Below are 25684 nucleotides of genomic sequence, written 5' to 3' on the forward strand. Positions count from 1 at the left end.
TATAGCGGTATACAGCACTGAGGGTTTACTGCAGTATATGGAGATAAAGCAGCACAATATGATAAGGATTTCCAGACGTATATAGCACTATATGGGGGTATAAAACAAGATATGGAGAGTATATAGAACTACATGTCGGTATACAGCAGGATATAGAGTATATAGCACTATGGGGTTATACAGCAGGATATGGAGAGTATATAGCACTATATGAGGGTGTACGGCAGGATATGGAGGATATATAATAGCACTATATGGGGGTATACAGCAGGATATAATCCTTTGCTCCCCTGACCAGTGATGATCTCAGTGATTTCTCTCGGTCTCACGCCGCCATTGTTCCGAGCAGGTCGTCACCGGGGAGGACTCAGGTCTGTGACTAGATGTAACGTCCTCGCGATAAAATGACAGGAAAAAGTGCGGGAAATTCAAAATCCCCAACAGTTCTGTGCTCCGCCCACATGTGAGGAGAAGCCGCGGCTCCTGCTGCTGGGGGAGGGGCTGGTGATCGCCCGGTGCCCGGATGGCTGCAGTCTGCTCTGCGGGAGCTGGAAACATCGGAATCTAAAGGGTTAACACCAAGTGTCTGCGGGGAAGTGACCCAGTGGGCGGAGCCATAGCCCTACTGAGTGCTGATTGGCTGAGCGCTGAATATGAAATTCCCGCCCAACGCTCTTTGTTCTCCTCAGTAACACGTGGTGTGATGGCGGCGGCTCCTGACAGACTGAGTGGATCTTGTAGATAACTCACTATGCGACAGTGTGTACAGCATATGGCGGTATATACCGCGCTATATGGGGGTTATATCCCAATATATTTTACTCCCTCATCTAGTGCTATCAATTCCTCAGCGTTAGAGACGTTTTCATCAATGTGCACATTAGGGATCACACTAGTCCTCAGCATTAGAGCTTTGTGTGAGAAAAACCAGGTAATGATGGGAGAACATACAAACTCCTTGCAGATGTTCTTGGTGGGATTTGCTCCCCGGACCCCAGCACTGTATGAAGACTACACAGCACAGAACAGGGATATTTAACCCCTGCACAAAGTGGCTGGATAACACTAACATAATAGGGATCTACCCAGTGTATACCCCTCATACATAGCCAACCGTACAACATATGTACACATCACACCAGAGATCAGCGGCATCAGCTCTTGTGGTGACGGTGTGGGTGGCTCTTAGAAGAGCCTTTGGGTTGTGTGGATAGATGGGATCAGTGTTGCTTACTTGCTCTTGCCTGACTTGCTGCACTCGGTCTTCTTGGGCAGCAGCACGGCCTGGATGTTGGGCAGGACGCCCCCCTGGGCGATGGTCACCCCACCCAGCAGCCTGTTCAGCTCCTCGTCATTGCGCACGGCCAGCTGCAGGTGTCGGGGGATGATGCGGGTCTTCTTGTTGTCCCGGGCGGCATTGCCGGCTAGTTCCAGGATCTCAGCGGTCAGATACTCCAGCACAGCAGCCAGATAGACCGGAGCACCGGCGCTCACCCTCTCAGCATAGTTACCCTTGCGGAGAAGTCTGTGCACACGACCAACCGGGAACTGCAGTCCTGCCCGGGATGAGCGGGTCTTGGCTTTAGCACGGACCTTCCCTCCTTGTTTGCCGCGTCCAGATATCACTGCACTCACAGTTATCAGCAGATAAAGAACTCTATTGTGTGAGCACTAGTGATGTGACGTTCATGAACGAGCCGACTCAAAGAGCCGGCTCTTCACTGTGAACGATATGAGCCGGCACCTATCAGTGAGCCGCTTGTTATCTAGTGGCTCTCTGCTCTCCTTCCCTTCCCTGTGCTGCTGGTGGTGGAGGGGGAGGAGAGGAGCCAGGAGAGACTGTGCTGGAGGGGGAGAGAGGAAAGCTGCTGCTGAAAGTCCTGTAGGTGAGGAGTCGGCAGCAGCGCACAGTGTTATCTCATTCACCGGCCAATACAGAAGCAGGATGTAAATGAAGGCAGAACATGTGACCACAGAGCAGCCAGTCACAGCTCAAGTTTCACTTGTCCTCATGCACTGTCTTCTTACATCTTTGGCTACTTTCACACTAGCGTTAACTGCAATCCATCACAATGCGTCATTTTGCAGAAAAAACGCATCCTGCAAAAGTGTTTGCAGGATGCGTTTTTTCTGCATTGACTAACATTACGCAACGGATTGCCACACGTCGCAACTGTCGCGCGACGGTTGCGCCGTGTTGTGGCAGACCGTCGGCCGCAAAAAACGTTCCATGTAACGTTTTTTGCAGCCGACGGATCGTCTTTCCGACCGCGCATGCGCGGCCAGAACTCCGCCCCCACCTCCCTGCACCTCACAATGGGGCAGCGGATGCGCTGAAAAGCAGCATCCGCTGCACCCGTTGTGCGGCGGAGACAACGCTAGCGTCGGTAACCTCGGCCTGACGCACTGCGATGGGCCGAGCCCGACGCTAGTGTGAAAGATGCCTTTATTGGCATCCTGCCCTGTGTTCAGTAGCAACATCAGTCCCTTCAGAGAGAATTTTCTCCAAAACAGGGCAGATAATCACAGAGAGAAGAAACCGGATCAGCCCGTCCAAACTGAGGCACTTAGTGTTTCTTAATGCCAATTTGTCCTAATGACCTTCTAAAAATGTTTCACTGTTAAGTTATACGGCTGTTTTGCACATTTTTTGCATTTGTTTGATGTTCTTATAATGAAAAATAATATAAACAATGTTAATCTGTTAACTAGAAGGTTTTGTGTCATTGTTTTGGTGAGATTACTGAAGAGCCGATTCAAGAGCCGAAAGAGCCGACTCTTCTTGCTGAGGCGAGCCGAAAGAGCCGATTCCCAAAAAAAACCCCGAAGTCCCATCACTAGTGAGCGCTGCCTCCTGTGCCTTTTATAACCTACTGCTGCCCCGCCTCCTCTCCTGCCACTGGCTAAATCTGAAGTCACTAATGCAAAAAAAGACTTGTGGAAGCACCAATGAGCTGCAGTGGGTGGAGATAATTATATGAACATTGGTCACATGACTTTCTCACCCAATAGAACAGTGATCTGACAGCATTGCTCATTTGCATGGCCGCTCTATAAATACGGCCGCTCTGGGAGGAGCAGGATCATTATTTTCTTTTCCAGTGAACTTGAAGAGAACATTCTGCTCTCATCATGCCTGATCCTGCCAAGTCTGCACCAGCAGCCAAGAAGGGCTCCAAGAAAGCTGTGACCAAGACTCAGAAGAAGGATGGTAAGAAGCGGAGGAAGACCAGGAAGGAGAGCTATGCCATCTATGTGTACAAGGTGCTGAAGCAGGTCCACCCTGACACCGGCATCTCCTCCAAGGCCATGGGCATCATGAACTCCTTTGTCAATGACATCTTTGAGCGCATCGCAGGGGAAGCCTCCCGCCTGGCTCACTACAACAAGCGCTCCACCATCACCTCCCGGGAGATCCAGACCGCTGTGCGCCTGCTGCTGCCCGGAGAGCTGGCTAAGCACGCCGTGTCCGAGGGCACCAAGGCCGTCACCAAGTACACCAGCGCCAAGTGATCTGCTCTGTGCTCTGCACCCACAACCCAAAGGCTCTTCTAAGAGCCACCCACCCCGTCTACATCAGAGCTGTGGCTGCTCTTGTTCTTTTCAATGGGGAACATGTGGCTGCACTGACCGACATCTCATGTGTTCAGAGGCTCAGACGAGGGTCTGTTTCTGTCCTGGCACAAGTTGGGAGGGAGATTAGAGGAAGGTGATATAAAGATGGGGAGAATGATGATGTTGATAGTGGGCTATAGAGCGGATGTGGAATGCTGGGAATGGTCTGGCCATAAAGGGGCAGATGCCGGCCACCATTGATGCCCTATTAGGCTTCTTTCACACTAGCGTCGGAATCTCAGATTCCGACGTTAGCGTTTGCTGCATTGCACAATGGATGCAGCGGATGCATTTTTCCGGCGCATCTGCTGCCCCATTGTAAGGTGCGGGGAGGTGGGGGCGGAGTTCCGGCCGCGCAATGCGCGGTCGGAAAAAGCGGTCAGTCGGGAGAAAAAAAGTTACATGCATGTTTTTTTTCTCCTGACGGTCTGCCAAAGCACGACGCATCCGTCCCAAGACGGATGCGAAGTGTGCCAATCCGTCGCAAATGCGTCGTCAATAGAAGTCTATGGGGGAAAAAAACGCATGCTGCAAGCACTTTTGCAGAATGCGTTTTTTCTGCAAAATGACGCATTGTGACGGATTTAAAAAAACGCTAGTGTGAAAGTACCCTTAGGGTATGTGTCCACGTTCGGGCTTGCTTCAGGCTTTGGTCAGTATTTTATGCAGGTAAAATCCTGACCAAAACTGCATGTGAGGTCACTGGCAGGTCACCTGCGGTGTTCTGGCGTTTTTTGCTCATTGTAGCAACATGCTGCGTTCAGAAAAAATGCGACGCATGTGCGTTTTCGCGGCAAAAACGCATGCGTTTTTTCCTGCATAGTGGAGACAGGATTTCATTAAATCCCCTCCACTATGCTGTAACATCTGGACGCTGCGGAAAAACGCAGCGTTTCCTGAACGTGGAAACATACCCTTACACTTCAGTCACTGGATCCTGTTCTCCCAGAGTGCGGAGTCCTAGTTCTCTGGTTACGTTGTTCTGCTGACAATAGGTGGAGATGGGCGGTTTAAGGGCTTTCAGTGTTCGTGATGTTTCCAGCAGTTTCTATTAAATCTCATTGGAGCTCTGTGTTCTCGCTGATATTCCTGATATTACACACCCTCTGCTCTGCAAACAGCTGAAGGCACAGGGTCAATAAGCTCCCAAAGAATGATCTATTTGTAGGTCTGAATCTCACATTAATGGAGCAGTAGTGTCTTGACACAGGCGCTGCTGCTACGTGAGCAGAGCACAATACGGAGGGTATAAAGCACTGCATGGAGGAATATATAATTTACATGGAGGACGTATATAATTTACGTAGCGCCAACATATTCCGCAGCGCTTTACAGTTTAAGGGTATGTGCACACGTCAGGATTTCTTGCAGAAATTTTCCTGACAAAAACCGGACATTTCTGCCAGAAATCCGCATGCGTTTTTACCGCGTTTTTGACGCGTTTTTGGTGCGTTTTTTTGTGCGATTTTTCCAAAATGCATAGAATTGCGGGAAAAACGCAGAAAATCCGCAAAAATAATGAACATGCTCATTTTTTACCGCGATGCGTTTGATGGAAAAAAACGCATCCATGTGCACATAACATGCAGAATGCATTCTAAATGATAGAATGCATAATGTATGCGTTTTTAATGAGTTTTTATAGCGTTTTTACCGCAAAAAAACGCGGAAAAACCTGAACGTGTGCACATAGCCCAGTTTCAAACACAATTTCAAACACACCAGTCATAAGTAACAACGTTAATAAGAATACAATAATTGGAGCAAAATAAAAAATGGAGGTTATACACTACTATGTGGATGGTGAGAATACAGCACTATAGTTGACAGACTGATCTGCAGATCTGGTTCTCACATTGTAATCACTCGGAGCAGGAGGTCACTGGGGAGAGGAATCGGGTTTCTGACTATTTTTAGGGTCATCATGGTGGAAGCTGGAAAAAAAACAAAATAAGCGGGAAATTCAAATTCACTAACAGTTCTGTTCTTGGCCAATCAGCAGAGGAAGGGGCGGAGCTAACTATGCTATTTAATTTACATGCCTGCCCATGAAACGTGTCATCGCTGCAGTTCTCTTTCTGGTCCACTCACGGACTATATAAAGGAGGACTGTGCACTCATTAGTCATAGCTTTCTGCTGACTACTTGGAAGATGTCTGGTCGCGGCAAAGGAGGGAAAGGTCTGGGGAAGGGCGGTGCCAAGCGGCACAGGAAGGTTCTCCGCGATAACATCCAGGGCATCACCAAGCCTGCCATCCGCCGTCTCGCTCGCAGGGGAGGCGTCAAGCGCATTTCTGGCCTCATTTATGAGGAGACTCGCGGTGTCCTGAAAGTCTTTCTGGAAAATGTGATCCGTGACGCCGTCACCTACACAGAGCACGCCAAGAGGAAGACCGTCACTGCCATGGATGTGGTGTACGCGCTGAAGCGCCAGGGCCGCACTCTCTACGGCTTCGGAGGTTAAGGTCTCTGTTCTGCTAAAACAACACAAAGGCTCTTCTAAGAGCCCCCCACATCTTCTGAGGAGAAGCTACAGCTGCCGAGGAGGGGAAGGGGCTGCTGATAGTACTGTGCTGGGATGACTGCAGCTGGAAACATTGCAGGCTCTAATGGGTTAACACTGAGGGTCTTGGGGGTTAAGGAATCTGGTGATGTGTGGGGGTGGAGCCATAGTACTATTTGGTGTTCATGTGTTGTATACTGCAATATTTGAGGAAGAACAGAATATCAGGAATATACAGCGCTATATGGAGGGTGTACAGTACAGTGTGGAAAGCGTATAGGCAGCAATAGCACAATTTGTGTATACGGCACTAGATGAACAGGATTGTGAAGGAAGCCATTTTGTCATCCACCTTCTTCCCTGAATTTATCATGTACATGGACTTTACTCCAAGCATCCCCCATCCTTGAAGAACAAGTTCTGGACTCTGTATGAGGGCAGGCCATATCCATTGTGCTTGTCAGGATCACCCTGAATACTTACAATTAATTTGCATACTTGTCTATATAATCCTGTGTGAGTCTAAATAACCAGAAATTTACATTATGCGCAAAATAATAGAAAAAAGCTGAATCCTCACAATAGCCTTTATTTCCATATATACAGAGGCGCTGGGAGCTGCACACTCTATTCCAAATGAAAACCTAGATAGATAAACATATCTATAGATAGATATATCTATGTATAGATAGATATCTCTATAGATATAGATCTATCTATATCGATCTGTCAATTGAATCTATATCTAAATCTATCTATCGATAGAAAAAATCTGCTTTAGGCCGAGGTCACAATTTACGAGAAACTTGCACACGTCTCGCACCTCAATACCCGGTACTTGGACAGGAGCGTCCAGCTGCATAGAAATACATGGAGCCGCACAGTCCGGTGCAGAGTGCCAGTTGCAGTGTTGGGTATTGAGGCGAGAGACTCGTGCAAGTGTCTCGCAAGTGTGACCCCGGCCTGAAACACCATATCTTTTTAATTTTTTAAAAAAATTTGCGTGGGCTCCTGTGCAATTTTCAAGTCCTGAGTGGGAAAGCCAGCGACTGGGGGTCGATGTTTATAGCCTAGGAAGCAGGTAATACTCATGGCCTCCTCCCAGGCTATGAATATCAGCCCAAAACTGTCTGCGTGGCCTTTACTGGCTATTAAAATAGGGGGACCCCCCCCCAAAAAAAAATGATGTGGGGTCCCCCTATATTTTATAGCCAGAAAGGCTACTCATACAGCTGCGGGCTGATATTCATAGCCTAGAGAGGAGTCATGGATATTGCCCCCCCTGCTGCAAATACCAGCCCACAACCGCTCCAGAAATGGCGCATCTATAAGATGCGCCAATTCTGGCACTTAGCTCCTCTCTTCCCACTGCCCTGTAACAGTGGGATATGGTGTAATAAGGGGTTAATGTCACCTTTGTATTGTAAGTAGTGTTGAGCGATACCGTCCGATATTTGAAAGTATCGGTATCGGATGGTATCGGCCGATATCCGAAAAATATCAGATATCGCCGATATCCGATACCAATACAAGTCAATGGGACACAAATATCGGAAGGTATCCTCTATGGCAGAGGTCCCCAACTCCAGTCCTCAAGGCCCACCAACAGGTCATGTTTTCAGGATTTCCTTTGCATTGCACAGGTGATGCAATTATTACCTGGGCAAGACTAAGGAAATCCTGAAAACATGACATGTTGGTGGGCCTTGAGGACTGGAGTTGGGGACCCCTGCTCTATGGTTCCCAGGGTCTGAAGGAGAGGAAACTCTCCTTCAGGCCCTGGGATCCATATTCATGTGTAAAAGAATACAAAATATTGATATACTTACCCTCGGACGCGCCCTGGTTGTAACCGCTGCAACCGCCATGATTCCCTTCCTAAGAATGAGCGCGTAAAGGACCTTCGATGACGTCGCGGCTTGTGATTGGTCGCGTGACCGCTCATGTGACATCTCACGCGACCAATCACAAGCCGCAACGTCATCGAAGGTCCTTCACACGCTCATTCTTAGGAACAGAAGCATGGCGGTTGCAGCGGTTACAACCAGGGCGCATCCGAGGGTGAGTATATCAATATTTTTTATTCTTTATTTTACACATCAATCTTCATCCCGATACCGATTCCCGATATCGCAAAAATATCGGAACTCGGTATCGGAATTCCGATACCGCAAATATCGGCCGATACCCGATACTTGCGGTATCGGAATGCTCAACACTAATTGTAAGGTGACATTAAGCCCGGTTAATAATGGAGAGGCGTCAATAAGAAACCTATACATTACTAATCCTATAGTAGTGAAAGAGTTTTAAAAAAAAGACACAGCCAGAAAAAAGTATTTTAATATTCGTAATTTCACCATACTTACCATACTCGATTGCCCGTAAAAAATAAAAATAATAAACCAACTGTATACTCCCTGTCTGACGCCGTCCAATTAATAATGAGTGTCCCATGACGATGTCCCCTATAGAACAATGACATCGGGTGATGTCACTGCTCTATAGGCCTCCAGTGACACACGACAGGAGACAATGGCTCCTGCAGTGCATCACTGAAGAGGTTACTTTAGTTCATTGCTCTCATTTTATGGCAATGCTGTGTGGGAATTTTCCCACGCAGCAGTGCCGAAAGTGACAGTATGATGAACAACACTGTACTCACAGCGGCGGAGGGATACAGTGCAGAAGGATACCTTCAGTCATTGTATCCCGGATACCCTGGAGAGTGGTCGCATCTGCCGATGTGACAGATCTCCACGGGAGATCATCGTGGGACACTCGTTATTAAAAGGATTACTGCAGATCAGGGAGTATATTGTTGGTTTATTATTTTAATATTTTTTGCAGGTAATCGATGGCTTCTCTGGGACAAGGTGATTGATGAGTATGTACTCTATGTTGTATGTTCTGTATGTGTTTTGCTTTTTTTTTTACACTTGAACACAGGAGCCTGATGATGGGACTATACTGTCCCATTATCCGGCTACCTGTCACTGTAGCAGGCATAGCCGGATGGGACAAGTGGTAGTAGTCCCATCGGTTGATGCCTGCCTACATGCAGCCTCACACAAACACAGCACTGCACACACAGCCCCGCGATCCCCGCGCAGTCACGCACACACACAGCTCCGTGATCCCCGCACAGCCCTGCAGACCCCCGCACAGTCACACACACAGCCCCGGAGACCACCGCAGGCACCCACAAACACCCGCACACAGACACACACATCTTCACCGCACACACACAGTCTCCGCCCACACACTCTTCCCCCTCCCGATCTGCAGCAGTTCTCGCACCCAACTCCCCAGCATAAATATGTGATTCTTAACCCCTTACCGGCATTGGACGTACTATACCGTCCGATGCTGGCTCCCCTGCTTTGATGCAGGGCTCCGCGGTGAGCCCGCATCAAAGCCGGGACATGTCAGCTGTTTTGAACAGCTGACATGTGCCCGTAATAGGCGCGGGCAGAATCGCGATCTGCCCGCACCTATTAACTAGTTAAATGCCGCTGTCAAACGCAGACAGCGGCATTTAACCACCGCTTCCGGCCGGGCGGCCGGAAATGACGTCATCGCCGACCCCCGTCACATGATCGGGGGTCGGCGATGCTTGTATATTGTAACCATAGAGGTCCTAGAGACCTCTATGGTTACTGATGACCGGTGGCTGTGAGCGCCACCCTGTGGTCGGCGCTCACAGCACACCTGCAATTCTGCTACATAGCAGCGATCAGCAGATCGCTGCTATGTAGCAGAGCCGATCGTGCTGTGCCTGCTTCTAGCCTCTCATGGAGGCTATTGAAGCATGGCAAAACTTAAAAAAAAAGTTTAAAAAAATGTGAAAAAAGAAAAAAAAACATAAAAGTTTAAATCACCCCCCTTTCGCCCCAATCAAAATAAATCAATAAAAAAAATCAAATCTACGCATATTTGGTATCGCCGCGCTCCGAATCGCCCGATCAATTAAAAAAAAGTATTAACCTGATCGCTAAACAGCGTAGCGGGAAAAAAATTCGAAACGCCAGAATTATGTTTTTTTTTTGTCGCCGCGACATTGCATTAAAATGCAATAACGGGCGATCAAAAGAAAGTATCTGCACCGAAATGCTATCATTAAAAACGTCATCTCGGCATGCAAAAAATAAGCCCTCAATCGACCCCAGATCATGAAAAATGGAGACGCTACGAGTATCGGAAAATGGCGCACTTTTTTTTTTTTTTTTAGCAAAGTTTGGAATTTTTTTTCACCAGTTAGATAAAAAATAACCTAGTCATGTTAGGTGTCTATGAACTCGTACTGACCTGGAGAATCATAATGACAGGTCATTTTTAGCATTTAGTGAACCTAGCAAAAAAGCCAAACAAAAAAAACAGTGTGGGATTGCACTTTTTTTGCAATTTCACCGCACTTGGAATTTTTTTCCCGTTTTCTAGTACACGACATGCTAAAACCAATGATATCGTTCAAAAGTACAACTCGTCCCGCAAAAAATAAGTCCTCACATGGCCAAATTGACGGAAAAATAAAAAAGTTATGGCTCTGGGAAGGAGGGGAGCGAAAAACGAACACGGAAAAACGAAAAATCCCCTGGTCATGAAGGGGTTAAGAAATTCTTTATGTCTTTGCCTGATGAAGAGACCTGTGTAGTCTGGAAAGTTTGCAATTTGTTACCCTCTTTTCAGTTAGCCTCTGCCTCCAGTGTTCTGCTGGTTGTAGCCAGAGATTGGCTGTTAATTTTCAGCAGTGTCTGCTGGTTCTGATTGGAGCTCTCTGCAATTTCTTGCTTATATTCCCCTGATATTACGCACCCTTCACCCCTCAGAGCGGTGGAGGCTCCTGATCAATGATGAATTAAAGACTGATCTATTTCTAGGTCTGAATCTCACATTGTCATTAATGGAGAAAGCGATCAACAACATGGAGATACATGAACAAAGCACAGTATGGAGAGTATATAGCACTATATGGGGGTATACAGAGGATATGGAGGGTATATAACACTATATGGGGGTATACAGCAGGATATGGAGGGTATATAACACTATATGGGGGTATACAGCAGGATATGGAGGGTATATAACACTATATGGGGGTATACAGCAGGATATGGAGGGTAAATAGCACTATATGGGGGTATACAGCAGGATATGGAGGGTATATAACACTATATGGGGGTATACAGCAGGATATGGAGGGTATATAGCACTATATGGGGGTATACAGCAGGATATAGAGGGTATATAGCACTATATGGGGGTATAGAGCAGGATATGGAGGGTATATAGCACTATATGAGGGTATACTGCAGGATATGGAGGGTATATAGCACTATATGGGGGTATACAGCAGGATATAGAGGGTATATAGCACTATATGGGGGTATAGAGCAGGATATGGAGGGTAGATAGCACTATATGAGGGTATACTGCAGGCTATGGAGGGTATATAGCACTATATGGGGGTATACAGAAGATATAGAGGGTATATAATAACACTATATGGGGGGTATATAGCAGGATATGGAATGTATATAATAGCACTATATGGGGGGTATACAGAGACTATAACCCTTTTCTCCCCTGACCAGTGATGAGGACAGGACTCAGGTCTGTGATTAGATGTAACGTCCTCGCGATAAAAGCGGGAAAATGACAGGAAAAAGTGCGGGAAATTCAAAATCCCCAACAGTTCTGTGCTCCGCCCACATGTGAGGAGAAGCCGCGGCTCCTGCTGCTGGGGGAGGGGCTGGTGATCGCCCGGTGCCCGGATGGCTGCAGTCTGCTCTGCGGGAGCTGGAAACATCGGGCACTAAAGGGTTAACACCAAGTGTCTGCGGGGAGTGACCCTGTGGGCGGAGCCATAGCCCTACTGAGTGCTGATTGGCTGAGCGCTGAATATAAAATTCCCGCCCAACGGCTGATAGTTTCTCTCGCTCTTTGTTCTCCTCAGTAACACGTGGTGTCATGGCGGCGGCTCCTGACAGACTGAGGGGATATTGTAGATTCCATGTGACTGTATATTATACTTTTTGATGAAAGATCATCCTATGGCCGTATATACGGCTTTATATGGGGTTATGTAGCGCTATATGTTGTGTGATACTATAGAATACGTGTATTGAGGACATAATGCAATTATACTGTGTACCAGGCAATTAAGCTCTATATATCCTCAATAGACCTCTGTATACTGCCATATGGTGCTTTATATCCCCCTCCATATTCTGTATACCCCTATATCGTGTTATAGACTGATGTATATGGCAAAGTAGGTATTAATGTCTGTATACTGCCACATTGTGCTATATGCCCATATATTGCTGAATACCTTATTATTTATATAGCATCGTTGATTCCATGGTGCTGTACACGAGAAGGGGTTACATACAAATTACAGATATCACTAACAGTAAGCAAACTAACAATGACTGACTGATACAGAGGGGCGAGGACCCTGCGGGCTTACATTCTACATATGTTGTGCTATATAGTGTATATATCTCTATAGAACAGTATTCCTCCATAGTCACATATATGGCACCATTTATTCCATGGCGCTTTACACGTGAAAAGGGGCAAATATAGATAAGTACAATAAATATGCCTCATACACAATGCTATATTGATATGTACAGCCCATAATGATAATATATAGCACTATAGATAAGATATTGAGAACTATTTAGCACAATATGGCAGTATGCAGCACTAAATAGGAGTATTTGGTACTATATGGGGAGAATACAGCACTATTTTGCCATATACAACGGTTTAACTATATGGGGGGTTTACAGAACAATATGGATTAATACAGCACTTAGTGATGTATGGTATACCACAGCATATTGCACTATACAGAGGGTATAAAGCACTATATAGGGGTACATGACATTATAGCAGTGAGATTATTGGGTTACATGACATTTTAGCCTAATAATGGAATGTTGTGCTTCCTATGCCCCCTGATGTTCACACTGCCCCCCATATCCTGCACACACTGGATATATACATAGAGCGGCAGCTCTGGCCGCCCTGAAGGCTCCGACTCCGGAGGATAAGATGTAGAGAAGAACAGCCGCATGCAGCCATCAATCCTCCGGATCCTTCAAGCTAAACAAGGCTCTTATCCTTGTTTTATGTGGAGTGATGCTGTAATACAATATTACATGTATGAAACGTCACAATGATGGAAGTTACACGATAATCCCCACTGTGCCAAGCAATTATGGAGACAGGATTAACTGCAGCTATATCCCCCAATGCTACGCAAAATCTGTGCCATGTAACACATCCATACAGAACATCACAGCAGAGATCAGCGGTGTCAGCTCTTGTGGTGACGGTGTGGGTGGCTCTTAGAAGAGCCTTTGGGTTGTGTGGATGATACGGGGTCAGTGTCGCTCACTTGCTCTTCTTGCTGCTCTCGGTCTTCTTGGGCAGCAGCACGGCCTGGATGTTGGGCAGGACGCCCCCCTGGGCGATGGTCACCCCACCCAGCAGCCTGTTCAGCTCCTCGTCATTGCGCACGGCCAGCTGCAGGTGTCGGGGGATGATGCGGGTCTTCTTGTTGTCCCGGGCGGCATTGCCGGCTAATTCCAGGATCTCAGCGGTCAGATACTCCAGCACAGCAGCCAGATAGACCGGAGCACCGGCGCCCACCCTCTCAGCATAGTTACCCTTGCGGAGAAGTCTGTGCACACGACCAACCGGGAACTGCAGTCCTGCCCGGGATTAGCGGGTCTTGGCTTTAGCACGGACCTTCCCTCCTTGTTTGCCACGTCCAGACATCACTGAGCTCACAGTTATCAGCAGATAGAGAACTCTATTGTGTGGTGAGTGTGCGGTCTCCTGCGCCTTTTATAACCTACTGCTGCCCCGCCTCCTCTCCTGCCATTGGCTGCATCTGAAGTCACCAATAGAAACAAAACTTGTGTAAACACCAATGAGCTGCAGAGGGTGGAGATTATGACGTTTACATTGGTCATATGACTTTCTCACCCAATAGAACAGCGATCTGACAGCATTGCTCATTTGCATGGCCGGTCTATAAATACGGCCGCTCTGGGAAGAGCAGGATCATTATTTCTTTTCCAGTGAAGAGAACATTCTGCTCTCATCATGCCTGATCCTGCCAAGTCTGCACCAGCAGCCAAGAAGGGCTCCAAGAAAGCTGTGACCAAGACTCAGAAGAAGGATGGTAAGAAGCGGAGGAAGACCAGGAAGGAGAGCTATGCCATCTATGTGTACAAGGTGCTGAAGCAGGTCCACCCTGACACCGGCATCTCCTCCAAGGCCATGGGCATCATGAACTCCTTTGTCAATGACATCTTTGAGCGCATTGCAGGGGAAGCCTCCCGCCTGGCTCACTACAACAAGCGCTCCACCATCACCTCCCGGGAGATCCAGACCGCTGTGCGCCTGCTGCTGCCCGGAGAGCTGGCCAAGCACGCCGTGTCCGAGGGCACCAAGGCCGTCACCAAGTACACCAGTGCCAAGTGATCTGCTCCGTGCTCTGCACCCACAACCCAAAGGCTCTTCTAAGAGCCACCCACCCCGTCTACATCAGAGCTGTGGCTGCTTTTGTTCTACTCTTTTCAATGGGGAACATGTGGCTGCACTGACCGGCATCTCATTTGTTCAGAGGCTCAGACGAGGGTCTGTTTCTATCCTTAGAGCACAAGTTGGAGGGAGATTAGAGGAAGGTGATATAAAGATGGGGAGAATGATGATGTTGATAGTGGTCTATAGAGCGGATGTGGAATGCTGGGAATGGTCTGGCCATAAAGGGGCAGATGCCGGCCACCATTAATGCCCTATTGCACTTCACTGGATCCTGTTCTCCCAGAGTGCGGAGTCCTAGTTCTCTGGTTACGTTGTTCTGCTGACAATAGGTGGAGATGGGCTGTGTAAGGGCTTTCAGTGTTAGTGATGTTTCCAGCAGTTTCTATTAAATCTCATTGGAGCTCTGTGTGTTCTCGCTGATATTCCTGATATTACACACGCTCTGCTCTGCAAACAGCTGAAGGCACAGGGTCAATAAGCTCCTAAAGGATGATCTATTTGTAGGTCTGAATCTCACATTAATGGAGCAGTAGTGTCTTGACACAGGCGCTGCTGCTACGTGAGCAGAGCACAATACGGAGGGTATAAAGCACTTTGAGGGTTTATAGCACTACATGGAGGAATACAGTAGTATATAATAATTTACATAGCGCCAACATATTCCGCAGCGCTTTACAGTTTAACAGTTTCAAACACAATTTCAAACACAACAGTCATAAATAACAACGTTAACAAGAATACAATAATTGGAGCAAAATAAAAAATGGAGGTTATACACCACTATGTAGATGGTGAGAATACAGCACTAAAATTGACAGACTGATCTCCAGATCTGGTTCTCACATTGTAATCACTCGGAGCAGGAGGTCACTGGGGAGAGGAATCGGGTTTCTGACTATTTTTAGGGTCATCCTGGTAGAAGCTGGAAAAAAAACAAAATAAGCGGGAAATTCAAATTCACTAACAGTTCTGTGCTTGGCCAATCAGCAGAGGAAGGGGCGGAGCTGACTATGCTATTTAATTTACATCCCTGCCCATGAAACGTGTCATCGCTGCAGTTCTCTTTCTGGTCCACTCACGGACTATATAAAGGAGGACTGTGCACTCATTAGTCATAGTTTTCTGCTGACTACAAGGAAGATGTCTGGTCGCGGCAAAGGAGGGAAAGGTCTGGGGAAGGGCGGTGCCAAGCGGCACAGGAAGGTACTCCGCGATAACATCCAGGGCATCACCAAGCCTGCCATCCGCCGTCTCGCTCGAAGGGGAGGCGTCAAGCGCATTTCTGGCCTCATTTACGAGGAGACTCGCGGTGTCCTGAAAGTCTTTCTGGAAAATGTGATCCGTGACGCCGTCACCTACACTGAGCACGCCAAGAGGAAGACCGTCACCGCCATGGACGTGGTGTACGCGCTGAAGCGCCAGGGCCGCACTCTCTACGGCTTCGGAGGTTAAGATCTCTGTTCTGCTGAAACACAAAGGCTCTTCTAAGAGCCCCCCACATCTTCTGAGGAGAAGCTACAGCTGCTGGGGAGGAGGGGAAGGGGCTGCAGATAGTACTGTGCTGGGATGACTGCAGCTGGGAACATTGCAGGCACTAATGGGTTAACACTGAGGGTCTTGGGGGGGTTAAGGAATCTGGTGCTGTGTGGGGTGGATCCATAGTACTATTTGGTGTTCATGTCAGGAATATACAGGCTATATGGAGGGTATACAGCACAGTGTGGAAAGCGTATAGGCATCAATAGCACAATTTGTGTATACGGCACTAGATGAACGGGATTGTGAAGGAAACCATTTTATCATCCACCTTGTTCCCTGAATTAACCATGTTCATGTACTTTACTCCAAGCATCCCCCAACCTTGAAGAACAAGTTCTGGACTCTGTATGACGGCAGGCCATATCCATTGTGCTTGTCAGGATCACCCTGAACACTTACAATTAATTTGCATACTTGTCTATATAATCCTGGCTGAGTCTAAATAAGCAGAAATTTACATTATGCGCAAAATAATAGAAGAAATCTGAATCCTCACAATAGCCTTTATTTCCATATATACAGAGGCACTGGGACCTGCACACTCTATTACAGATGAAAACATGAACAAAATATCAGTTCTTAAGCTGAAAATGAAGAAGGAATAATCGGATGCTCAACAAAAAATACCAGTGTGTGCAATTTCATTTACAAACTTGAATATTTACAGCATAAACTGAAACTTGATTTACAGGGTCTGTGCACACGTTGCAGATTTGCCTGTGGAATTTTCTGTGCAGATTCTTCCCTCTCTTGCCAGAAAATGCAGGTGTGGATTTGCTGCTTTTTTGCTGTTTTTTTTTTATGCGTTTTTTTCTTCATGCAGATTTGTATTCGTTTTTGAAATCTAAATACAGATCTATTATTGAACAAAAAAAAAAAAAGTGATTTCTGGTCCAACCTCCCCTTTAACATTTGTCCAACCCACACTCCATTACACACACAGATAGACAAGATAGATAAATAGAAGGAATGAGATAGACATATATATCTATAGATACAGTAGATATCTCTATAGATATATATATATATATATCTATAGATCTATCTCTATCTAAATCTATCTACAGTATAAATCTTTCTATCGATACATCTATCCATCTATAGATCTGTCTATCTATAGATAGAAAAAAACTGCTTTAGGCCGGGGTCACAATTTACGAGAATCTCGCACCTCAATACCCAACACTGCCTCGGACAGGAGCGTTCAGCTGCATAGAAATACATGGAGCCGCACACTCCGGTCCAGAATGCCACTTGCAGTGTCGGGTATTAAGGCGAGAGACTCGTGCAACTTTCTAGTAAGTGTGACCTCAACCATAAACGCAATATGTTTAATAAAAAAAAAAAAAATTGTGTGGGCTCCCGCGCAATTTTCAAGTCCAGAGTGGGAAAGCCAGCGACTGGGGGTCGGTGCTGATAGCCTAGGAAGCAGGTAATACCCACGGCCCCCTCCCAGGCTATGAATATCAGCCCACAGCTGTCTGCGCGGCCTTTACTGGCTATTAAAATAGGGGGACCCCAAAAAAATGATGTGGGGTCCCCCTCTATTTTATAGCCAAAAAGGCTATGCAGACAGCTGCGGCCTGATATTCATAGCCTAGAGAGGAGCCATGGATATTGCCCCCCCCCAGCTTCAAATACCAGCCGACAACCGCCTCAGAAATGGCGCATCTGTAAGGCGCGCCAATTCTGGAACTTAGCCCCTCTCTTCCCACTGCCCTGTAGCGGTGGGATATGGGGTAAGAAGGGCAACTGTCACCCCCCTCCAGCCGTTATAAACTAAAAGAGCCACCTTGTGCAGCAGGTGATGCTGCATTCTAACAAGGTGGCTCTTTTAGTTTTTGTTTCTGCTATTCCCACAATAAATGTATTTATAATTCTGCTGAAATACCTGTCTTTGTCCATGGAGGCGGGTCTGAAGCCTCCTCTTAGAATCGCCCAACTGCCGTCAGTCATCTCTTGTGTAGATTTTCGCCGCCCCCTCAGCGCTGTTATTGTGTGAATTCCGGCGCCTGCGCTCTGCTCTTCTGCCTTGTGCAGGCGCTTAGAGCATTTGCCGTCCTAGCGCTGGTGCCGGGTTCCGTTCTGCGCCTGTGCGGCCACCCTGTTACTGAATCCCCGCCCCGCACTGTGTTATGCATTATGCACAGTGCGGGGCTGGGATTCCTGGGCATGCGCACTGCGCTTCTCAGACGCTCCCCAGGTCCCCCGCCTTTCAGCGTTGCCGGAATATACAGGTATCCTTGCCGGCGTCTGGAACAGCCGCACAGAACAACGCTGGAAGGCGGGGGACCTGTGGTGACAGTGGCCCTTTAATGTCACCTTTGAATTGTAAGGTGGCATTAAGCCCGGTTAATAATGGAGAGGCGTCAATAAGGTACCTATATATTACTAATCCTATAGTAGCGAAAGAGTTTAAAAAAAAAAAAAAAAAAAGACAGCCAGAAAAAAGTATTTTAATATTCTTAATTTCACCATACTTACCATACTCAATCGCCTGCAAAAAATAAAAATAATAAACGAACCGTATACTCCCTGTGTGACGCAGTCCAATTAATAACGAGTGTCCGACAACGATCTCCCCTATAGAACAGTGACATCGGGTGATATCACTGCTCCATAGGCCTCCAGTGACGCACGACAGGAGACAATGGCTCCTGCAGTGCATCACTGAAGAGGTTACTTTAGTTCATTGCTCTCACTTTATGGCAATGCTGTGTGGGAAATTTTCCACGCAGCAGTGCCGAAAGTGACAGTATGAACAACAATACTCACAGCGGCGGAGGGATGCCTTCAGTCATTGAATCCCGGATCAATGGAGAGTGGTCGCATCTACAGATGTGACAGATCTCCACGGGATATCATCATGGGACACTCGTTATTAAAAGGATTACTGCGGATCAGGGAGTATATTGTTGTTTTATTATTTTAATATTTTTTGCAGGTAATCAATGGCTTCTGGGACAAGGTGATTGGTGAGTATGTACTCTATGTTGTATGTTCTGTATATGTGTGTATGTGTTTTGGTTTTTTTTACACTTGAACACAGTAGCCTGATGATGGGACTATACTGTCCCATTATCCGGCTACCTGTCACTGTAGCAGGCATTGCCGGATAGGACTAGCAGTCCCATCGGTTGATGCCTGCCTACATACATCCTCGCACACACGCAGCTCTGCACACAACGCCCCGTGATCCCCGCACAAGCCTACGATTCCCGCACAGCCCCGTGATCCCCGCACAGCCACACACACAAACACCCGCACCCAGACAGTCTCTGCCCACACACTCTTCCCCCTCCCGATCTGCATCGTTTCTCGCACCCAACTCCGCATCAAAAATAAGTGATTCTTCAGAATTACTTTTACTCTTTGCCTGATGAAGAGACCTGTGTAGTCTCGAAATCTTGCAATTTGTTACCATCTTTTCAGTTAGCCATTAAAAGGTATCAACTATTGAGGACTCTCAATTCTAAATATTTTTCTATCTACTGGCTAACATGGTACCAAGATATATATCTTTCCGATGTCACTTCACAAATTCTCAATCTGATTGAGGTCTGATGAATGGGCGGCCACTTCAAAATATCGTTGATCTGCTCTGTTTGAGGTTGTTGTCCTGCCGAAACAGCCATTTCAAGAGCATTTCTCCTTCAGCATAAGACAACAGGACCTCTTCCAGTATTTTGATATATTCAAACTGGTCCATAATTATGTGATAAATGGGCCCAACTCCGCAGTATGAGAAACATCCCCAAACCATTCTGCTTGCACCTCCATGTTCTACAGTCTTCAGTGTACTTTGGCTTGAATTTTGTGTTTGTGTCGTCTCACAAACTGTCTGTGGCTTTTAGACCCAGTACAAAACAATCTTGCTCTCATCTGTCCATAGAATGTTGCACCACTTTTCTTTAGGCCAGTCGATGTGTTCTTTGGCAAACTGTAACCTCTTCAAAATGTGTTTTTGTTTTTAAGCAGCAATGTAGGGCCGGCTCCAGGTTTTCGTGGGCCCTAGGCAGAAAAGTCTCAGTGGGCCCTTTCTCCCGCTCTTTGTTCTCCTCTGTGTAACAGGTGGTGCACACTGCTATATAGAGGGACAAAACATTATATGGCCGTATATGGGGCTATATGGAGGGTGTATGGTGCTATTTGGGCATAGACCGCATCATAGGGAGGAATACAGCACGATATGCAGTGTATGAGACATTAATACAGCACCATATGGGGTGTGACACTCTATGGCGATATATAGCAGGATACATAGAAGGTATTCAGCACTATACAGTAATATATAACTTAAGTGTAAGGACATATACAGCACTATTTGGAGGGTATATAGCACTATATAGGGATATTTGGCACTATATGTGGAAAAAACACTATGTTCGTATACACATCAGTTAATAGCTATATGGAGGGATTTCAGCCTTATATGGATGTATACAGTGCAGCACTCCCCTACATCTCCCTCAATTCTGTTTATCAGCCTACCCGCTTGTTTCACTCTGCAAGTGACTTTTGACTCATATCCGTACTAATCCGTACCTCCCACTCCCAACTTCTCATGAGTTGCACTAATTTTCTGGAATGCTCTACCCCAAGAAATCAGGGATGATCACAAGTTATAGAGTTTAGACAATCCCTCGCGACTAGTGTTGAGCGATACCGTCCGATACTTGAAAGTATCGGTATTGGATAGTATCGGCCGATACCCGAAAAGTATCGGATATCGCCGATACCGATACCCGATACCAATACAAGTCAATGGGACACCAAGTATCGGAAGGTATCCTGATGGTTCCCAGGGTCTGAAGGAGAGGAAACTCTCCTTCAGGCCCTGGGATCCATATTAATGTGTAAAATAAAGAATTAAAATAAAAAATATTGACATATTCACTTCTCCGGAGGCCCCTGGACATCACCGCGTTTAGGACGTGAGAATGACGTCGCGGCTTGATTGGTCGCGTGCCGCTCATGTGACCGCCACGCGACCAATCAGAAGCCACGACATCATTCTCAGGTCCTAAATTCCTAGAATGAGGAGTTTAGGGCCTGAGAATGACGTCGCGGCTTGTGATTGGTCGCGTGGCGGTCACATGAGCGGCACGCGACCAATCAGAAGCCGTGACTGTGATGGGGTGTACGGCAGAGCAAGAAGGGACAACAGGCCGAGGGATGATTCAACAGATTTATTATCAAGAACGCTGGAACAACACATGCAGGTAGATCTTCAGAGTCCACAATTAGTCCAACGGAACATATTCGGGGGCACCTCCCGATAATCCTTGTGCCAGGTAACAAAGCAATAGTCCACAATTAGTCCAAGGGATCCCAAAACAATCTCACGAACGACGAGATATGTCCTCAGCTCAAGTCTCGCCCCGTTTGCTTCCGCAGTCCCAGATGGACGTGGGGTCTTGCCTCAGCTAAGAATCCCCACTCCTTCTCCTTCAATGATCAACTCACATCTGATCTCAAAATAAGAATGGATTGTCTGAGCTCCTGGGATCCGCCCATGAAGGGGGGTAGGGGTCACACTTTCTATTCAATGGTTGGGTCCACCAGAAGATTCTAGACTGGTGGGCTCCACATAGTCTATGTAGTATGTACATTTGACTAGCCACCTGCTGTGAGGAAGAATGGCTATTCTTTCACTAGTGGTATTGACAAAGCTTAATCACATTATAGCTTAGGGCTGCAAGTATTGGGGAAGGAGACATACTGTTCCAGGTGAACTCCCAGCCCAAGAAAATACATAAATTACAGCTAATAGACACCAGAGAACAGTTACATACATCAAATGGCGTATTATTCAAATACAGGACAGGGCAAAAGTACAGATCATGACAGTGACGTCATGGAACTCCCTAAACGCGCTCATTTTAAACAAAGAAGGCTGCCGGTTACAAGCGGTGATGTCCAGGGGCCTCCGGAGAGGTGAATATATCAATATTTTTTATTTTAATTCTTTATTTTACACATTAATATGGATCCGATACCGATTTCCGATACCACAAAAGTATCGGAACTCGGTACCGGAATTCCGATACCGCAAGTATCGGCCGATACTTGCGGTATCGGAATGCTCAACACTACTCGCGACCTATCACGTTCCCTAATCAAAGTTCTTTTTATACTTATATAGTCCATTCTCTACCTCTGATAACTAGTAAACTCCACAGCTCAAGCATCCTTTATCCCCATTCCCTCAAGATGGCTGGACCATCATTGTAAATAAGCCCCTGTACTTTATCTCCCCACCACCTCATTGTTGATTGTAAGCTCTCATGTGCAGGATCGTCATTATTTAGCTTTAATTATTGTATTATTTTTCACATTGTTACTTACGACTGTCGTATATGAGCTATTACATTGTAACGTGTTGCAGAATATGTTGGCGCTATATAACTAAACATTATATGGCACAATTTGGAGGTTATGAAGCACTACGCTGATTTATACCGAACTATATTTTGGTATATAGCACAATATTGGGGTACACAGCACTATATGGGAGTACATGACATGGCAGTGAGATTGTTGGTTATATGACATTTTAGCTTAATGATGGAAGGTTGTGATTCCTGTGACCCCTAATGTGGACATTGCCCCCCACACTCTGCACACACTGGATCTATCTATCTATATATATCTATCTATATATATATCTATTATTATTTATTGTTATAGCGCCATTTATTCCATGGCGTTTTACATGTGAGGAGGGGTATACATGATAAAAACAAGTACAATAATCTTAAACAATACAAGTCATAACTGGTACAGAAGGAGAGAGGACCCTGCCCGCGAGGGCTCACAATCTACAAGGGATGGGTGAGGATACAGTAGGTGAGTATCTATATCTATCTCTCCATCTCTATCTATATCTATCTATATCTCTATCTGTACATAAATAATAAATAAATCACCTATTTTTTCTATTAGAGTGCTGCCTTCATTTTTCTGGACAATAGCATGAGGTTTGGTATATACCTGGAAGGGCTCACAATCTACAAGGGACGGGTGAGGATACTGTAGGTAAGTATCTATATCTATATATAGCTATCTATCTATATATAGCTATCTCTATCTCTCTGCCCTGTCCTTCCACAAAGGCTCTTTGCAGAGTCACCACCCTACAGAACAATGAATGTAAAATTCCCATATTAAAGCTGATAGTTTCTCCTCAGTGTAATAAGTGGTGCACAGCGCTAAATGAAGGGAAACAACATCTTATAGAGCTATATGACCGTATTCAGCACTATATAGGAGGTACATCGCAATCGCACTACATGGTGGCATAACACAATATGGGGTGTGTATATATTTGGATATCCCCCCCCCCATACACCACAATTAATGCACAGTCCTCACATCACATGTGGCAGCACATAGGGTCATACTGCAGTGCACTAGTGCTGCCACCAGGAGCAGCATCTGCCCACAATACTCATCTAATGCACAGTGCCCATCACAGGTCATAACTATGAACGTGTTACCTTACTGCATGTTTATTACTCACACCTTAGACTACAGGACCTGGAGGTTGGGGGAGAGGAGGGTGTAAGACCTGATACCAGACCAGTAAGTGCCAGTTCACAGCAGATTATAAACCATCATCAGTCCCACTGTGCCAACCCAATAGTGACAGGATTATACCCACTGCATCTACACTACAGCTCTTGTATACTGATGTTATACAGAGAATCAGCCACATAACAGATCTGTATGCACAGAACATCACAGCAGAGATCAGCGGCTTCAGCTCTTGTGACGGTGTGGGTGGCTCTTAGAAGAGCCTTTGGGTTGTGTAGATAGATGGGATCAGTGTTGCTTACTTGCTCTTGCCTGACTTGCTGCTCACCTTGCTGCTCTCGGTCTTCTTGGGCAGCAGCACGGCCTGGATGTTGGGCAGGACGCCCCCCTGGGCGATGGTCACCCCACCCAGCAGCCTGTTCAGCTCCTCGTCATTGCGCACGGCCAGCTGCAGGTGTCGGGGGATGATGCGGGTCTTCTTGTTGTCCCGGGCGGCATTGCCGGCTAATTCCAGGATCTCAGCGGTCAGATACTCCAGCACAGCAGCCAGATAGACCGGAGCACCGGCGCCCACCCTCTCAGCATAGTTACCCTTGCGGAGAAGTCTGTGCACACGACCAACGGGGAACTGCAGTCCTGCCCGGGATGAGCGGGTCTTGGCTTTAGCACGGACCTTCCCTCCTTGTTTGCCACGTCCAGACATCACTGCACTCACAGTTATCAGCAGATAGAGAACTCTATTGTGTGGTGACTGTGCCGCCTCCTGCGCCTTTTATAACCTACTACTGCCCCGCCTCCTCTCCTGCCATTGGCTGAATCTTAAGTCACTAATGCAAACAAGGCTTGTCGAAACACCAATGAGCTGCAGTGGGCGAACATCATAACGTTTACATTGGTCACATGACTTTCTCATCCAATAGAACAGCGATCTGACAGCATTGCTCATTTGCATGGCCGGTCTATAAATACGGCCGCTCTGGGAAGAGCAGGATCATTATTTTCTTTTCCAGTGTAGAGAACATTCTGCTATCATCATGCCTGATCCTGCCAAGTCTGCACCAGCAGCCAAGAAGGGCTCCAAGAAAGCTGTGACCAAGACTCAGAAGAAGGATGGTAAGAAGCGGAGGAAGACCAGGAAGGAGAGCTATGCCATCTATGTGTACAAGGTGCTGAAGCAGGTCCACCCTGACACCGGCATCTCCTCCAAGGCCATGGGCATCATGAACTCCTTTGTCAATGACATCTTTGAGCGCATTGCAGGGGAAGCCTCCCGCCTGGCTCACTACAACAAGCGCTCCACCATCACCTCCCGGGAGATCCAGACCGCTGTGCGCCTGCTGCTGCCCGGAGAGCTGGCCAAGCACGCCGTGTCTGAGGGCACCAAGGCTGTCACCAAGTACACCAGCGCCAAGTGATCTGCTCCGTGCTCTGCACCCACAACCCAAAGGCTCTTCTAAGAGCCACCCACCCTGTCTACATCAGAGCTGTGGCTGCACTGGCTGGGTCTGTGTCCTGCTGCACTGACCGGCATTGAAAGGGATGATTTGCAAAATATGTTTTAGAAAGTAATTTAATTACCGACCACCAGTATGGAATCCTGAAAAATGTCTCAACCCAAATGTTGGGTGTCTAGAAGGTAAGTGCCAATCTGGATATTTGTAATGCGGCCAATGTGATATGTGGATTGATTATACTAAACCACACAACAGCCTTATACCGACGCTCCAGAACCTGGGAATATAGAATATATACACTATATGCAGATGGGAGAACTGGCTAAAAAACAGGGAACTGGTGTAAATAGTTTTTTTTTTTTATAACAAACAATGGCCTTGTGGATGGGACTGAGTAAAGTGTCAGCCTTTGCTATTGACACCACTATGCAGGATAATAAACTGACCTCGATATTACAATGCCATTACA

At 46.7% G+C, this 25684-nt stretch overlaps 7 protein-coding genes and 1 pseudogene across 7 annotated transcripts; 5 read left to right on the top strand and 3 right to left on the bottom strand.

The window, feature by feature from the left end:
* Positions 1 to 1230: 1230 nt before the first annotated feature.
* On the bottom strand, positions 1231 to 3044 carry LOC138674419 (histone H2A type 1-like). The gene is made up of 2 exons (XM_069762264.1): positions 3006 to 3044; positions 1231 to 1671 (listed from the first exon to the last, which is right to left on the bottom strand). Exons 1-2 carry the CDS (start codon positions 3042 to 3044, stop codon positions 1231 to 1233), a joined length of 480 nt encoding a protein of 159 aa, XP_069618365.1.
* A 71-nt stretch (positions 3045 to 3115) lies between these two features.
* On the top strand, positions 3116 to 3517 carry LOC138673858 (histone H2B). The gene has a single exon (XM_069761891.1). It carries the CDS (start codon positions 3133 to 3135, stop codon positions 3511 to 3513), a length of 381 nt encoding a protein of 126 aa, XP_069617992.1. The 5' UTR covers positions 3116 to 3132; the 3' UTR covers positions 3514 to 3517.
* Positions 3518 to 5767: 2250 nt separating this feature from the next.
* Positions 5768 to 6079, top strand: LOC138673859 (histone H4). Its single transcript, XM_069761892.1, has one exon. The coding sequence runs from the start codon at positions 5768 to 5770 to the stop codon at positions 6077 to 6079; it is 312 nt and encodes a 103-aa protein (XP_069617993.1).
* A 7180-nt stretch (positions 6080 to 13259) lies between these two features.
* LOC138673860 (histone H2A type 1-like) lies at positions 13260 to 13949 on the bottom strand (annotated as a pseudogene).
* A 254-nt stretch (positions 13950 to 14203) lies between these two features.
* On the top strand, positions 14204 to 14658 carry LOC138673861 (histone H2B). Its single transcript, XM_069761894.1, has one exon. The coding sequence runs from the start codon at positions 14243 to 14245 to the stop codon at positions 14621 to 14623; it is 381 nt and encodes a 126-aa protein (XP_069617995.1). The 5' UTR covers positions 14204 to 14242; the 3' UTR covers positions 14624 to 14658.
* Positions 14659 to 15690: 1032 nt separating this feature from the next.
* Positions 15691 to 16149, top strand: LOC138673862 (histone H4). The gene has a single exon (XM_069761895.1). It carries the CDS (start codon positions 15827 to 15829, stop codon positions 16136 to 16138), a length of 312 nt encoding a protein of 103 aa, XP_069617996.1. The 5' UTR covers positions 15691 to 15826; the 3' UTR covers positions 16139 to 16149.
* Positions 16150 to 23879: 7730 nt separating this feature from the next.
* LOC138673863 (histone H2A.J) lies at positions 23880 to 24502 on the bottom strand. The gene has a single exon (XM_069761896.1). The coding sequence runs from the start codon at positions 24462 to 24464 to the stop codon at positions 24060 to 24062; it is 405 nt and encodes a 134-aa protein (XP_069617997.1). The 5' UTR covers positions 24465 to 24502; the 3' UTR covers positions 23880 to 24059.
* Positions 24503 to 24768: 266 nt separating this feature from the next.
* LOC138673864 (histone H2B) lies at positions 24769 to 25213 on the top strand. Its single transcript, XM_069761897.1, has one exon. The coding sequence runs from the start codon at positions 24796 to 24798 to the stop codon at positions 25174 to 25176; it is 381 nt and encodes a 126-aa protein (XP_069617998.1). The 5' UTR covers positions 24769 to 24795; the 3' UTR covers positions 25177 to 25213.
* Positions 25214 to 25684: the final 471 nt, after the last annotated feature.

Source organism: Ranitomeya imitator, chromosome 4 (genome assembly GCF_032444005.1).
Source record: "Ranitomeya imitator isolate aRanImi1 chromosome 4, aRanImi1.pri, whole genome shotgun sequence".
Taxonomy (NCBI): domain Eukaryota; kingdom Metazoa; phylum Chordata; class Amphibia; order Anura; family Dendrobatidae; genus Ranitomeya; species Ranitomeya imitator.